General features: G+C 48.6%; 2 protein-coding genes across 2 annotated transcripts; one reads left to right on the top strand and one right to left on the bottom strand.

Moving 5' to 3' along the window:
* Positions 1 to 179: 179 nt before the first annotated feature.
* On the bottom strand, positions 180 to 1,121 carry LOC137901749 (olfactory receptor 52D1-like). Its single transcript, XM_068745790.1, has one exon. It carries the CDS (start codon positions 1,119 to 1,121, stop codon positions 180 to 182), a length of 942 nt encoding a protein of 313 aa, XP_068601891.1.
* Positions 1,122 to 6,683: 5,562 nt separating this feature from the next.
* ppm1da (protein phosphatase, Mg2+/Mn2+ dependent, 1Da) lies at positions 6,684 to 12,945 on the top strand. Its single transcript, XM_068745649.1, has 6 exons — positions 6,684 to 7,209; positions 9,254 to 9,482; positions 10,000 to 10,124; positions 11,051 to 11,232; positions 11,308 to 11,532; positions 12,583 to 12,945. The coding sequence occupies exons 1-6, from the start codon at positions 6,684 to 6,686 to the stop codon at positions 12,943 to 12,945; spliced, it is 1,650 nt and encodes a 549-aa protein (XP_068601750.1).
* Positions 12,946 to 16,621: the final 3,676 nt, after the last annotated feature.

The raw sequence follows: 16,621 nt of genomic DNA, 5'->3' as shown, positions 1-16,621 counted from the left end.
GACGCCTCCGCGTCCACGGCAGCGCCGTCGCCAGGACGACGCCTCCGCGAGGGACTGACGTTCAGCTCCTTGTTTCTCAGCTGCCTGGATGTCATTTCTGAAAGCACCTTTCACCTTTGAGTGCGAGGATCGGCGTGGTCACATGACTTCATGGCAGACTGGAGGCGTCGCCCGTCGTCTCATCCCGTCTCGGTTCCGCGGACTCTAAACGCCCTCATCAAGCCGTTCCGGATCTCTTTGGTCCGGACGCCGTAAATGACGGGATTGACCGTCGCCGGGAACAGGATGTACACGAGTCCCAGGAAGACGTTGACGTCGGACGGGACGGGGACGTTCAGGTGGTGAGACAGGAAGGTGATGCTCCCCACCAGGTAGAAACACATCATGACCATCAGGTGCGTCCCGCAGGTGTGAAACGCCTTCCAGCGGTCCGGTCCAGCCGGCGCCGCTCGCAGCACCACCCTCAGGATCTTTGTGTAGGAGAGGAAGATGAGCGGCACGTCCACGCCGACGAAGCAGAGGATGACGGCGAGGCCCGCCGCGCGGTTCCTGTCCGTGCTGTCGCATGCTAAGCTAACCAGCGCCATGTGGTCACAGTAGCAATGCTGGATGGCGTTTGAGCCGCAGAAACGCAGCGGCGCCGCCAGAGCGACCAGAGTCCCCATGACAGAACCGCTCCGGACCACGGTGAAGGCCAGCAGCGCCGCAAACACGGAGGATCCCATGAGGGCGCCGTAGCGCAGCGGCAGGCAGATAGCCACGTAGCGGTCCAGCGCCATCGCCAGCAGCAGCGTGGACTCCAGCGAAGACAGGAAGTGAGTGAAGAACATCTGGGTCAAGCAGCCGGCCAGCGAGATGTCGTACGAGTCCGACAGCAGCCCCAGCAGCATGTTGGGTACGATGGCGCTCGCCACCGTGACGTCGACCACGCAGAGCGTGCAGATGAGGAGGTGCATGGGGCCGTGCAGACGCTCCACGTGGAGGATCACGTAGACCAGCAGGGCGTTCCCCAGCAGCACCGCCAGGTAGGAGGCGGCCAACGGCAGCGCCAGCAGCCCGGAGAAGCCTCGCAGCACAAAGGTGCTGTGGGAGGAGTCGTTGGCCAGCGATGCGTCCAGCATGGCGCCGGCTTCACCTGAGCAGGAGACTCCCGGTGGCGACGGCGCTCGTTGCTACGTGTGCTAAAGCTAAACCTTCAAAGAGAAGACGGGTTGTTTAAATTCACAGAGAAAACCAGAGGGGGCGGGGCTTCTAAATCGCACACCTGGGAGGGAGAATGAAATAGATTCAACGGAGGGGGCGCGGCTTCTAAATCACACACCTGGGAGGGAGAATGAAATAGATTCAACGGAGGGGGCGGGGCTTCTAAATCACACACCTGGGAGGGAAAATCAAATAGATTCAACGGAGGGGGCGCGGCTTCTAAATCACACACCTGGGAGGGAGAATCAAATAGATTCAACGGAGGGGGCGGGGCTTCTAAATCACACACCTGGGAGGGAAAATCAAATAGATTCAACGGAGGGGGCGCGGCTTCTAAATCACACACCTGGGAGGGAGAATGAAATAGATTCAACGGACGCTGTCAGATATTTCATAGAAGTGTCTGAGCTGCGTTGACTCTTAGAAAAAGGTCGAATATGGGACATTTAAATGTTTAAAATCCTTTAACTTTAAAGAGCTCAAATTCAACTAATAAACTTTTACTGGCTCGAGAAGAAGGTAAAGGAAATAAAGACGGCTTCTATTCAACAGGCAACAAGAACAAATGTTCCTCATGTTCAGTCACTTTCCATTGTAAAGTTCAACACTTCCTGCAGGAATTTCACATTAAAAGCATAACAACAATGTCAGCATCAATAAGGTTTCATCAGATCAGGATTCAATACTGCATCACATAAAACCTAAAACTGCGGAGGATGAAGAAATTCAAAATTCATTTAACAAAGAAATCAAGGAAATCACCAAAATAAAATAAAGAAATTAAATCCTTCAAAATAAAAGCGAAAATAAAGGAAAACAAAACATTTGAAAAAGCATTTATGAACTTCTATCAGAAATTGTTTTTCTGTATGAAAGTGAAATTGTCTCTAAAACGACGGATAACGTCCGAGACGTAACGGTGGGACGTTTGCAGCGGCGTGAGCGGTCCTACCTGCCGTTCATCAGGAACACCTCAGTCCGCTCTGCCTTCATCTTATAAGAGCGGTTCTACGGGAGGACCGACCCAAACAGCACCGGCCTATCAGAGGAGCCGTTCTAATTCTGCTGCTGCGTCCAGGTGAATCGATGAGCTCCGCCCACAGCTCGTTGTTGACTCGTCTCTCCGACCTGAGAATCAGGATCGTTGGTCGTGGAATGTTAGGGCGTGGCTCATCCCTTCAGGAATCCTGGAAGCTAATTGGCCCCGAGCGGCAGACTCTCCGCTGGGATTAATTATCTTCCCGGGTTCTTTTGGGTCAGACGGCTGGGACTCTCCTGATGTCATTACATTCCTGCTGCTCCAGCTGAAATAAATAATCACCAGACAAATCCAGCCTCAGGACTTCCTGCTGTAGGTTGAAGCTCACCTGCCGATCACCTGAGATGGGTCTTATCCCACGTAGAGGGGCTCTGGTTCCACTGGCGGCTGCTCGAAGGGTGGAATAAACGCCACAAGATATTTGTTATTAACCTTTATTTCAGCAGGAATGATCTCACCTGCTCTACAAGGATGTCCTGGCCAGGATGGGCAGCAGGTAGAGGTACAGGTAGTGATAGAGGTACGGATAGAGGTACAGGTAGAGATAGAGGGAGAGGTAGAGGTACAGGGAAAGATAGAGGTACGGATAGAGGTAGAGGTACAGGGAGAGATAGAGGTACGGATAGAGGTACAGGTAGAGGTACAGGGAGAGGTAGAGGTACAGGGAGAGATAGAGGTACGGATAGAGGTACAGGTAGAGGTACAGGTAGAGGTACAGGGAGAGATAGAGGTACGGATAGAGGTACAGGTAGAGATAGAGGGAGAGGGAGAGGTAGAGGTACAGGGAGAGATAGAGGTACACGTAGTGATAGAGGTACAGGTACAGGGAGAGATAAAGGTAGAGGTAGTGATAGAGGTACAGGTACAGGGAGAGGTACAGGTACAGGGAGAGATAGAGGTACGGATAGAGGTATAGGTAGAGATAGAGGGAGAGGTAGAGGTACAGGGAGAGATAGAGGTACAGGTAGTGATAGAGGTACAGGTACAGGGAGAGATAAAGGTAGAGGTAGTGATAGCGGTACAGGTACAGGGGGAGATAGAGGTACAGGGAGAGATAGAGGTACGGATAGAGGTACAGGTAGAGATAGAGGTACAGGGAGAGATAGAGGTACGGATAGAGGTACAGGTAGAGATAGAGGGAGAGGTAGAGGTACAGGGAGAGATAGAGGTACGGATAGAGGTACAGGTATAGATAGAGGGAGAGGTAGAGGTACAGGGAGAGATAGAGGTACGGATAGAGGTATAGGTAGAGATAGAGGGAGAGGTAGAGGTACAGGTACAGGGAGAGATAAAGGTAGAGGTAGTGATAGCGGTACAGGTACAGGGAGAGATAGAGGTACGGATAGAGGTACAGGTAGAGATAGAGGTACAGGGAGAGATAGAGGTACAGGGAGAGATAGAGGTACGGATAGAGGTACAGGTAGAGATAGAGGGAGAGGTAGAGGTACAGGGAGAGATAGAGGTACGGATAGAGGTACAGGTATAGATAGAGGGAGAGGTACAGGTACAGGGAGAGGTAGAGGTACAGGGAGAGATAGAGGTACAGATACAGGGAGAGATAAAGGTAGCGGTAGTGATAGAGGTACAGGTACAGGTACAGGGAGAGATAGAGGTACCGGGAGAGATAGTGGTACGGGGAGAGATAGAGGGAGAGGTAGAGGTACAGGGAGAGGTAGTGATAGAGATAGAAGTACAGGAAGAGGTAGAGGGAGAGGTACAGGTAATGGTACCGGTAGAAGACACAGCCACAATAAAGAGTTGGTAAAAACCCAATTTACAGTATGGACTTGTTTTTTACTTCTTTTGTCTTGTGTGAAAACGTTATGTTCTGGTGTGTTCAAGTTGTTTGTGCTAACGTTGTTTGCTCGATCCTCTGATGGACCTGTCCTGAGGGGGACGTCCCAGAGCGGTCTGAGGGCCCCGGGCCCTCATCGCCCCGGGCCCAGTGGACCAGGAAGTCCATAATTTGTTTTTGAGGGAATTAATGGAAACTGTTGTTCATGTTAAGGCGCCCCCGGGACAGACATGTTGACATGACCTTTGACCTGAGGGACTTCATTAGGGCCGTCGCGCTACAGACAAAACAAAGGTTCTACATTTGATTAGAACCAAAGTGTTCCGATCAGTCCAGAGCGCCCCCTGCTGTCCCACTCCTGTCTACTCCTATTCTTCACACAACTCTGAATCGTATCACTTTGTTTTCTTATGTTGGAGCTTTTGATCCCAGCGAGTTCTTTCAGCCCCTCTTTTCTTCGGTTGTGTATTTGTACTTGTGTATTTGTGTAGACAAAGGGTTCTGGTCACGCCCCTGTGTCCAGCGGAGTTAAGCTGGGGGCAGCGTCTGGATCAGACCGAGGGGCGACGCAAGCCTTCGTTACTCGATGCCCCCTCGGTAACGTCACCAATCTCTATCGATACTGTGTCAGTACTGTGTCGCACAATACTGCAATATTGCCTTATCCACCTAGTACACAGTACTGCACTACTGACTGAACCACCTAGTACAGGCTACAATAATACCATTTGAGGAGTTTTGTTTTATTTCCTATCTTAATTAAAGTTTCAGTATCTTTATACACAGTGGGTAACTATGAACTTGCTATAACCATGTTATGACTGTGAGGTTATAACATGTTGGGCCGACGCTCCATGTGAGAATCAGAATGAACGTGTTGTGACTGAGGATGCTTCTGTATAGTTGTCAGGGGGGGCTCTATCAAACAGGGAGGGGCTTTATAGAGACATTCTCTATATGAACCTTTGTGGGGGGGCGCCTCGTCCTCAACTCCTCTGGGGGGTCGGCAGTCCTTCACCACGAAACACCAAGTAGCCTGGTCCAACATGCTTCCTGGAAGCTTGAGGATCAAACCTTTTTACCTTCGCCGAAGGGGAGGCGAGGGTATTGCAATTGGGTCTGTCTGTTTGTCTGTCCGGGCGCATAACTCAAAAACTAGTAACCCAAGCGACTTGAAATTTTTACACAAGCAAGGTTCTGTCCGTGGCTCGGTCCTCTCCGAGAATGGAGTTGATCCGGATCTGGATCCAGATTCTAGAATTTTTTTAATGATTCTTTAACATTGCGAGATAGGGCACTTTTTGACATTTTTCTTAATTTCTTCAAAACGCATGGCGGTATGGATCTGAAAAAAATCACACATAAGTACTCCTCAAAGGTCTATGACCATGACTAATTTCGGCCGGATCCGGATCACAATCCGGATCTGAGAGCTAATTTTTGTTCTAAAATTGGCATTTTTCAGGAGTCCATCCTGACCTCAATTTTATTCGGCTCGGTTCGTGTAATTCCAGGCGTCCTCCAGGCGGAGGCGGCAGAGCAGTGGCTTTGTGAAGGTTCCAGAATGTGAAGAAGAAGCTAAAGGAGCAGATGCTTGTTGTTAAAGTGTAACGTTTGTGTGCGCGACGCGACGCGACGCGACGCGACGCGAAGGTATCGACGAGTCCAAAAAGGCTGTGTTTCGCTGTATTGCTCAGGCTGCACTACAGCGTCTATTCACAGGCGCGAACCCGCTACTGAGCGGCACGGGGGCTTTGGCCTGCTCCGTTTCCGGCCTGGGCCGGTGCACCCCTCCTTAGGCGACCTGGTGGTCCCGAGCTCCCCCAGGAGCACCATATCGATACCGAGCTTAGCGCGGACACCCGATCGTCATAGTCCGCTGCAGCTCAGAGCTCCTGAGCTCAAGCGATCCGCCAGCCTCAGCCTCCCGGTAGCTTGGATTACAGGCGCGCGCCACCGCGCCCGGCAAGAGGAGCGCAAGCTCATAGGACTTTTAACTTTGACTAACATGACGTCATCGTGTAACGTGTTGCTGCAGCGGCTTCTATTGGTGAACATGAGAATTGCATCTGCTCAGGTGACGTGATTTAAATACATTTAATTGTTAAAGAACGAGGGCTCAATGTATCTAAGCATTCTTTACTTATCGATTTATAATATTTATTTTGAGGAAATATACTTCCATCCTGCTTCCTTTTTTAATTCACCAAAATAAAAAATATACACGACTTTATCCTATAATGTAAACGGTAATTGTATTATCGAACCACCAGGTGACACCCCTCCCTTCTTGTTTTTAGACTCTGCTTCGCTTAACTTGGAGTTTTGCTGCGTTTAAATGCAACGTTGCGTTGCGTGGTTGGATGCGAAGGCTTGGCTCAGTCGGGAGCATGAGGAGGGAATTGCAATAACCTCGCCTCCCCTTCATCATCATCATCATGCACTGCCGGTATCCACCTCTAGAGGGCAACAGCTGCATTGGTTCTGCCATGTCACCGCACGAGAAGAAGATAAGTAGTGACGTCAACACGTTCGAACATGCTTATGACGTTGGAACATAAACAAAGGCTAATACGTTGCTATTAGCTCTCCTGAAACCGTATGTTAACATTAGCTCGTGTTTGACAGCGACTTTCTTCTGGGATGATGGAAAACGCGTTGTTGTTGCGCGTCAGCGTTTCCACCGACCAAGGAGGCAGGAAATACATGGAAGATGTGACCGAGGTCGTCGTCGAGCCCGAGCCGGGGGAAGACGTGCCGACGTGCGGCGAGAGAGAAGAGAGCAGCGGGGGAGACTCGACGGTCACTTCGGTGGGATTGGACGCGATTCCAGACCGGGCGGAGGAACCCGCGGAGCGCCCGAACGTTTCAGATGCCCGCAGTGAACCCGAGCGACCGGAAAACCAAAACGAATCGGTAGAACCGTGTCTGCGAGAAGGTCAGAACCCCGACGGAGCTCGGCCGACCCCCGCGGCTCGCTCCCGCCGCTCTGTGGCGTTCTTCGCCGTGTTCGACGGGCACGGGGGCCGCGAGGCTGCGCTGTTTGCGCGGGACTATCTGTGGGAGTCCATGAAGAAGCAGCGGGGGTTCTGGTCGGACTGCGACCAGGAGGTCTGCTCTGCTATCCGGAAAGGGTTCGTAGCCTGCCACCAAGCCATGTGGAAGAAGCTGCGTAAGTTCACTAAACCCGACAGTTATAACGCAACGTAGCCCCGGTGTTATAAACTACCGGGAGGGGGGGGGGGATTCTTTAGCTTAAACTGACGCTAATAGCCCGAAAGTCTTTGTTTGCTGTTGATGGGATCTCAAATCGACATCGGCGCCGCGTCTCGGCCTTCCCGGAGGGATCCTCTTCATGGGGGGGAGACGCACCTGCCGGGGGGGGGGGGGGAGTCCAGCACCGGAGCCCCGTCAAGGACGAGGAGGAGGTTCGGATGCTTGGTTCTGATGCTTGGTGCTGATGCTTGGTTCTGATGCTTGGTTCTGATTCTTGATTCTGATTCTTGGTTCTGATGCTTGGTTCTGATGCTTGGTTCTGATGCTTGGTTCTGATTCTTGATTCTGATTCTTGGTTCTGATGCTTGGTTCTGATGCTTGGTTCTGATGCTTGGTTCTGATTCTTGATTCTGATTCTTGGTTCTGATTCTTGGTTCTGATGCTTGGTTCTGATGCTTGGTTCTGATTCTTGGTTCTGATGCTTGGTTCTGATGCTTGGTTCTGATTCTTGGTTCTGATGCTTGGTTCTGATGCTTGGTTCTGATGCTTGGTTCTGATGCTTGGTTCTGATGCTTGGTTCTGATTCTTGATTCTGATTCTTGGTTCTGATTCTTGATTCTGATTCTTGATTCTGATTCTTGGTTCTGATACTTGGTTCTGATGGTTGGTTCTGATTCTTGGTTCTGATGCTTGGTTCTGATGCTTGGTTCTGATGGTTGGTTCTGATTCTTGATTCTGATTCTTGATTCTGATTCTTGATTCTGATTCTTGGTTCTGATTCTTGATTCTGATTCTTGGTTCTGATACTTGGTTCTGATGCTTGGTTCTGATGCTTGGTTCTGATTCTTGATTCTGATTCTTGGTTCTGATACTTGGTTCTGATGCTTGGTTCTGATGCTTGGTTCTGATTCTTGATTCTGATTCTTGGTTCTGATTCTTGGTTCTGATTCTTGGTTCTGATGCTTGGTTCTGATGCTTGGTTCTGAGAACACACACGTTCTCTTGCAGTAGTACTAGTAGTACTAGCAGTAGTACTAGTGCAGCGGTTTGTGAGCGCTGACGGCCTTGCTTACACACACGTTCTCTTGCAGTAGTACTAGTAGTACTAGCAGTAGTACTAGTGCAGCGGTTTGTGAGCGCTGACTGCCTTGCTTACACACACGTTCTCTTGCAGTAGTACTAGTAGTACTAGCAGTAGTACTAGTGCAGCGGTTTGTGAGCGCTGACGGCCTTGCTTACACACACGTTCTCTTGCAGTAGTACTAGTAGTACTAGCAGTAGTACTAGTGCAGCGGTTTGTGAGCGCTGACTGCCTTGCTTACACACACGTTCTCTTGCAGTAGTACTAGTAGTACTAGCAGTAGTACTAGTGCAGCGGTTTGTGAGCGCTGACGGCCTTGCTTACACACACGTTCTCTTGCAGTAGTACTAGTAGTACTAGCAGTAGTACTAGTGCAGCGGTTTGTGAGCGCTGACGGCCTTGCTTACACACACGTTCTCTTGCAGTAGTACTAGTAGTACTAGCAGTAGTACTGGTGCAGCGGTTTGTGAGCGCTGACGGCCTTGCTTACACACGTTCTCTTGCAGTAGTACTAGTAGTACTAGCAGTAGTACTAGTGCAGCGGTTTGTGAGCGCTGACGGCCTTGCTTACACACGTTCTCTTGCAGTAGTACTAGTAGTACTAGCAGTAGTACTAGTGCAGCGGTTTGTGAGCGCTGACGGCCTTGCTTACACACGTTCTCTTGCAGTAGTACTAGTAGTACTAGCAGTAGTACTAGTGCAGCGGTTTGTGAGCGCTGACGGCCTTGCTTACACACGTTCTCTTGCAGTAGTACTAGTAGTACTAGCAGTAGTACTAGTGCAGCGGTTTGTGAGCGCTGACGGCCTTGCTGACACACGTTCTCTTGCAGTAGTACTAGTAGTACTAGCAGTAGTACTAGTGCAGCGGTTTGTGAGCGCTGACGGCCTTGCTGACACACGTTCTCTTGCGTCTCCCCAGCGGAGTGGCCAAAGACCCTGACGGGCCTGCCGAGCACGTCGGGCACCACGGCCAGCGTGGTGCTGATCCGAGGAAGCCGCATGTACGTGGCCCACGTCGGAGACTCGGCCGTGGTTCTGGGGGTTCAGGATGACCCGGCAGTTCCGTTCATCAGAGCCGTGGAAGTCACACAGGACCACAAACCGGAGCTGCCCCGAGAGAGGGAGCGCATTGAAGGCCTGGGGGGGAGGTAAGTCCGGAGGGGTTAGACCCGGTCTCTGAGGCGCAGCCCCCGGGACCGACACTGATCCCAAATCTCTTCCAATCACCGATCTATCTCGATTAAATGATGCTATCTTATTCCCGGTCGCGACTCAGCACACACACCTCTCTATGGTTTATCAAATTAACTCACCATCACAGCACATATTTTGCACTAACCAGGATTGTTAAAAAAAAAAAGAAAGGTCTGAAATACTGGAGGGCTTTTATTTTGAAGAGACTTTTGTAGGAACACCATATTGCTGGACCTTTAACGCGAGTAGAGGGTCAAAACGAGGCGTTGCCTCAGAGTCAGACCTCTGTCGAATGAATGTTGGTTACCGTCGGTTACCGTACGTTCAGATGTTCTTCTTCCTCCCTGTATTTCCTCAGCTGCGTCCCTCCTCTCACGTCTCTAGCGAATGTGCTCAGGTTTTTTTGGGCTGCTTTGATTGGAGCACGTTGCAGCAGGCTCCTTTTCTTCATCCCTTTCTCTCTGCCGACAGCGTGATCAAGAAGTCTGGCGTGAACCGGGTCGTCTGGAAGCGGCCCAGGCTGAGTCACAATGGCCCGGTCCGTCGGAGCACCGTCATCGATCAGATACCGTTCCTGGCGGTAGCCCGAGCTCTCGGTATGAAAAGCAGCCGCCGCGGTAATCTCAATCTGGCTATTGAATCCACGCGGCAGAGAAACAGCCCGACGGCGCCTACGTTTATTTCTAAGGTCTAATTATTCGTTTTAATCTGATTTCTCATTTCCAGTACTTTCTGACTCTTAACAGAGTACCGAGGGACAGTTTTTGAAATCGCTCTCTCGGGCCCTTATCGCAGACATTTTGACAACAGTCAGGTCTCTCTCGCTCTCTCTCTCTCTCTCTCTCTCTCTCTCTCTCTCACAGCTGATTTCTTTCCCGCTGGAAATCGTCTCAGATTCCTGGTTTGAAAAGGCATCTCTTGAAAACATGAGAGTATTCTAGTTACCTCCACCGAGGCGGGGGTTTGTCTGCCTATGAGCAAGATAACTCAAAAAGTTACAGACGGATCTTGGTGAAATACCAGGATTTATTGGGAATGTTACCAGGAACAGGTGATTCCATTTTGGTGCTGATCCAGAAGAGATCCTGGATTCTGGATCAGTTTGAAATTTTTGTTATTATAACGGTCAATGGAGCTTCAAAATGTGCTCCTCAATATCTCGGTTGATTATTGACTGATGTTTATGGAATTTGACACAATCATGTAGGGGGGGGGGGGGGGGGCGGTCTATCTGACCACCGAATTTCATCTGGATCTGATCCAGAATGAGGTCAGGAAAAAAGTCTTAAATTAAAACACTGAGAACCCATTAAAGGATTCCGAATCAGCTCTCGAACAATCTAGAACCTCTTGGTGCTGATCCAGATCACCATGTGGACGGCGTAGATCCAGTTAGGAGGAGGAACGAGCTGCTTGGGGGAGGTCTGTGCTCTAGTTCTATATCAGACGGTTGCTGCTGCTCTCATCCACTAGAGGCACGTCTGACTTCATTCCCTTCAGCGTTTGTCCCTCTGGCCTGCAGGCGATCTGTGGAGCTACGACTTCTACAGCGGGGAGTTTGTGGTTTCTCCCGAGCCCGACACCAGCGTCGTCACGCTGGACCCCAGGAAGCACCGGTACATCATCCTGGCCAGCGACGGTCTGTGGAACATGGTGGCACCTCAAGACGCCATCTCTATGTGTCAGAACAGCGACGAGACGATGGTCAGTGCCCCCCCCCGCCCTCCCCCCGCCTCACATCAGACCATGTCAGTGCAATAACAGCCTTTGGTCCTGCAGGCACCCTGTGGATCGTCGAGCGCCCGGCGGCTGGTCAGCCACGCTCTCCTGCGGTGGCGCCAGCGTACGCTGCGAGCCGACAACACCAGTGTCATCGTAATTGCCCTGAAGGAGGCTGGGACGTCCCAGGACACCCTGCACCACGAGGAGTTCCTGCTCGACTTAGCTCAAATGTCCCAGTGTCCCCCCACCTCCGTCTCCCGCGCTGAGACTCCTCTTCTTCAGGTGAGCCAAGAGTGGCAGGAAACGCAGTGGAAGAACACCATTTGGTGTTTCCTTGCAGGGTAACACATCCTGAAAGGTTTCGCCACGAACCAGGAAGTAGGCTGTTTACTAAAATGTAACTAGAAAGACAATCAGAGATTGCAGACCCTCGCCTCCAATAGACTATTGGATCTTGTGAGACAGTAAACAGGGCTTCCGGATCAGAGGGGCCAAACCTGCTCTAGCTTGCTGCTCCGGAACGTACTACAAGACTCCTTCTGGACTCTTTTTCCCATCATGCCATTCGTGTCCCTCCCTCTTAAAGTGGCAGTTTACAGCACAGGCACGATTCCAGATGTAAAAATAATTCTAGAATCTGGATCCAGATCCGGATCAACGCCATTCTCGGGGAGGACCGAGCCACGGACAGAACCTTGCTTGTGTAAAAATTTCAAGTCGATTGGGTTACTAGTTTTTGAGTTATGCGCTCGGACAGACAGACAAACAAACAAGCTAACAAACAGACAGACAAACAAACGCACCCAATTGCAATACCCTCGCCTCCTCTTCGGCGAGGGTATTCATCTCTTGTGCCATCATCAGAAGCCCTCACCCAAATTAAACTAGCAAGCAAGCTGGCTAGTTTGCTAACAAGCTGCAGAATGCGGCACCTCAGGAACGCTCAGCAGCAGCGACAACCAGGGTCCTGGAATCACTCGCATCCATTTTGCCACCCCGTTCCGACATTGATTGCATCAAACGAACCAGCGGCGCCCCAGATAGCACGCCTCCTCCCGGCCCGCTGCCGGGAACACGTTCCTCGCTGCACGCTTCAAGCCTCGTCCACAAATACCCGACTCAGAAAGCAAACCACCAGAGCCCACTTCCACCGGCCTCCCCAGACCCCCCCCCCAGTCAGGAGAGGCTGGTTTGTCCATTTGTTAGATCATAAAGCCTCATTGACCATAAGTCAATCCTGATAAAAGGGAGAATCAGCGCAGCAACTCGCACGATTGATATTTAACCGCCGTTGATCTGAGTGATTTATTCTCACTGGGTTTTTTCCCGCAGCGCTCTTTGGACGACGACTCCCCCGCTGTGTGTGAGCTCCTTCCTGCTCTGGAGCGAAGAGACAGCCTATCAGGAAACAGCAGCCTGTACCACATGCATCTGTCTGACCCCTTTACTCAGACCTCACTGTGTCCAGACCGTGCCGAGCTGCCCGGTCAGTCCAGTTCCACCGACAGGACGGCCAGCAGTAAAAGAACCGCCGACTCGGCGCCGCCGGCATCGGCCCAGTCGGCACAGAAGGCCCGGCGCAGGACCGCCGACAGGCCGCCGCTCGCCCAGCACAATGCGGAGAAGAAGCAGAAGGATTCCAATAATGTCTCCCAAATTCTCCAGCAGCACAAGAGCACTGTGTGTGTGTGCTGAAACTCTGTCTGCGTGCACACACACACACACACACACACACACTCACACACACACACACACTCACACTAACCTGCTGCCTCGACCTTGCTCCAGAGATGGTTAACACCAGAGTGCTCCGTCTCCCGGGACGCCTGGGCTCTCTGTCTCAGAACCGTCCTGAACTCTGACCCTGGTCTTCAGAATCAATCCTTTGTTTCTGGTTTCTTCCTCCTTCCTTGTAACTGTTGAACCTTTGCTGACCTCATGATGCATTTTATAGTTGAGTTTTAGAACGCAAGTCAACTCAAAATATGAATTTTAATTAAATATAGATATATTTTTCTACGTTTTATTATTGTATGACGATATTGTCTACTACTCACTCTCCACAGACCATCATGTGTCGTCTATATGCGTTTATGTACTTTGATTGCTATTTCACTTTACCACTGGAACGCTGTCTCGAATATAAACTGAAGGTGCTACTGCAGTCACAAACCGTAAGCTACTCCATTGTGTATATTGATATATAAATACAATATAGTAACAAGTTTCATTCTTTTCATTTTTAATTGGGCCATAGATCCATCTCATATTGCGACCGTTAGCACAACGTTGCGTTTGATCTTCTTTTGAGTCTGATGCAGCGGTTCACATCGGAATCTGCCGAAGTCTTTCGGACTACAGATTTCTCCTTTTTGATGTTCTCAGACAAAGAGCTTTGGTTCAGAAGGGCCGACACAGAAGATGATTTACATTAGCTGTTATTTCGAGGCTGCGCTGCGGGTACCAGCGGGTGTCACCTCGTCTCTTTGTCCCTATAGTATAGATGACGACGCTCCAGTCCACCCTTCTTTGTCCTCACCCTCCTGTTATTTAGATATTTACCCAAATTCTAAGCATCCTTTCCTTTTTTCGAGGCTGATCAAAGGTTCATTCACATTGTCCTTGAACAAGCCATCGCCCCTCCATGCTGCAGCTGTTCTATTACTGACGTATGCACAAGGATCATTCGTGAGTAAATGGACTTCCTACGAGAATATTTTTGCACAATTATCCTGACGCCATTTGGTGTTTGAGAAGGAAGAAGTTCCTGTTTTTTCCTTGACTCAGGAGTTTGTGACAGTATGAACTGGTTCAAAAGTCATTCTCCATTGATCTTTAACAGTAATCATGTCCATGTTTGACACCTCCAACTGATCACTGTGTGTTGTTCACCCACACACTCATATGTATACAGTATATATTTACAGAGTCAACCTAAATAATGTATTTGTAAACATCAGGAAAATATAAAAGTGCATAAATATTTCTTTTGTATTCGTACTTATATACGTATAGAAACCTGTTTTGAAGTTTTATACAATAACACTGCGGTGTTGTACGATGTTTTCCCATCAGATGGCATTTGGCTAATGTTATCCAATAGCTAGCCGTACTTTTACCGTAAATGTCTGGAAGCCGACCCCACTGAGCACCTCGTCATCGTAGAGGCCAAAGATAACTTGTTTTAATCTCATGATGTCTGAAATTTGCTATTGAAATATTTATGCAAGTATTTCTATTCCTGATATGTGTATACATTATTTTGGCTGACTCTGTATCACACACACACACACACACACACACACACACACACACACAGTTGACTGGTCGCCCCTGGTGACTGTGAAAACAGCATAACATGCATGCATAAAGTGTAAATGTGAAATATAAAAAGTGGAAATGAATTTAAATAAAAAGCTCTCTGAAGTTAAGTATTATGCTTTGTAAGTGGGTAGTAATGTATTTTTATGTTTCAGTCAGTTTTGATTGAGGGGGGGGGGGGGGGGGACTTGGTCCCACTTATGTCCTGAGTTGACATCCCGATAGAGGAAGTTCTATAACACGCTGCACTTTGAGGGGTTGGCACTTTTATGACACATTTTCCTTTTCTACATTGAAAGCCATTACCGTATTGGCCCGAATATAACACGGTGTTTTTTGCATTGAAATTAGGCTGAAAAAGTCGGGTCGTGTTATATTCGGGGTCTAGATGGCGCCAGATATCGTTACAACTAATGGTGAACTGAAGCGAACGCCTATCATTATTTTATTGTGATGTTTTTCCTTATTCATATGTGGTGAGATGTGTCTGTGTGGATGTGTGTGTGTGTGTGTGTGTGCGCGCGTCCAGCTGGGGCGTGTCCCGCCGGAACAAGCGAGTGTGTGTGAGAGATAAAGAGAGAGAGCACGCAGAGCAGCAACAGAGAGAACTCTGAGACAGAGATATGCGAGCGATAGGAGGAAACTGAGTTTTGTTTAACAGTGCAAGTAAAATAAAGCAGCTTCAGTGATTCAGCATGTCTGGCCGGCGTCCATCTTGTGTTGCTGCGCTTCAGCCTTCGTCCCCAGCGTGGTCTGGAAGTTAACCCCGGAGGCGCTGGAGAACAACGATCCCCCCAGTTAGACTTCACTTTGATGGTTAATGCAGTTATTGCAATTTTGTTGTTTTATCAGTAGATTGGTTTATTTACATTTAAAAAACCAGAAGCCATTCATTTACAAATGTGATTGCGCTTTAGTTCACATATTTAAATGTTCAGATATTAAGATGTGAGACAGTTTTTGCATGATTTGAATGTGCCAAAATAACATGCTTTTTCTCTCGAATTTATTGTTATAATCATTTGTTTCGGATGTACTGTAATTATTTTCTGTATAAAAATTGAAATTAGTGTTCAAAAAGTATTTTCTCAAACTTGAGTCTTGAAAAAGAGGGGGTCGTATTATATCCGGGGTCGTGTTATATTCGGGCCAATACGGTATATTTTCGACATTCTCGCATCCAGCATGCATTCTTAAGTTTGAGTTTTCCACAATTCTACCAATTGTACACGCTTAAACCCACAGTATGTGTTTACCCTGCTGGGGATCTCTCAGTCAAACCCCCCCCCCCCAAAAAAACAACAACAACAACAACAATGCAGTCTCATTTTATAGTGGGGTAGCATGGGCTCATGGGTTTTTGCACATGACGTCACTTCTAAAGTTGGATTCAAAAATAATTATTGATACAAATATCTAAACCTTTTGTAAGCCTTGACACACTTTATTTGTAAGAGTGGCCTTTTGTTGTGACCAGCCTAAGGCACACCAGTGCAATAATCATGCCGCCTAATCAGCATCTTGTTATGCCACACCTGTCAGGTTGGATGGATTATCTCGGCAAAAGGAGAAGTGCTCACTAACATGGATTTAAACAAGTTTGTGAACAGAATTTGAGCAAAATGGGCATTTTTATTAGATAGAAGTCAGATCTTTGCTTTCAACTCGTGAAAAATTGTAGCAAAAACCAAAGTTTTGCGTTTCTATTTCTGTTCAGCGTAAGATTCTTAGATTGTATGACATCTGATCAGTGGCAGGTGAAGTCATGGATTGGGTAGAAATTTTCCTGGTGTTGTGGACAGATAGAGTATCAGTTTCTGTTGAATGATTTTGAGACAAGACAATCTTGTCAGCATTAATTTTCCATCATGACAACTTGTTTTTACATTTTAGAATACATGCTTGTGTTTTTAGAACTTGTTCCATATTTTTATTCTGAAGGTTATATTTTGTTTTTGTATGTATGCTTATTTTTCATCTGCCCAGGAGCTGCAAATGGAAATTAACTAGTTGCTAAATAATGAAATTACTAAAAAAAACATTATTTTTA

Source organism: Brachionichthys hirsutus, chromosome 11, assembly GCF_040956055.1.
Source record: "Brachionichthys hirsutus isolate HB-005 chromosome 11, CSIRO-AGI_Bhir_v1, whole genome shotgun sequence".
Taxonomy (NCBI): domain Eukaryota; kingdom Metazoa; phylum Chordata; class Actinopteri; order Lophiiformes; family Brachionichthyidae; genus Brachionichthys; species Brachionichthys hirsutus.
The sequence above is the reverse complement of the archived record's forward strand: the minus strand, read 5'-3'. Positions and strand labels throughout refer to the sequence as shown.

Excerpts from the sequence above, each read along its gene's own strand:
- LOC137901749 (XM_068745790.1), bottom strand. The coding sequence starts at position 1,121 with ATGCTGGACGCATCGCTGGCCAACGACTCCTCCCACAGCACCTTTGTG.
- ppm1da (XM_068745649.1), top strand. The coding sequence starts at position 6,684 with ATGGAAAACGCGTTGTTGTTGCGCGTCAGCGTTTCCACCGACCAAGGA. Across the intron at positions 7,210-9,253 it reads AGCCATGTGGAAGAAGCTGC|CGGAGTGGCCAAAGACCCTG; the intron begins GTAAGTTCACTA and ends GCGTCTCCCCAG. Across the intron at positions 11,533-12,582 it reads CTGAGACTCCTCTTCTTCAG|CGCTCTTTGGACGACGACTC; the intron begins GTGAGCCAAGAG and ends TTTTTCCCGCAG.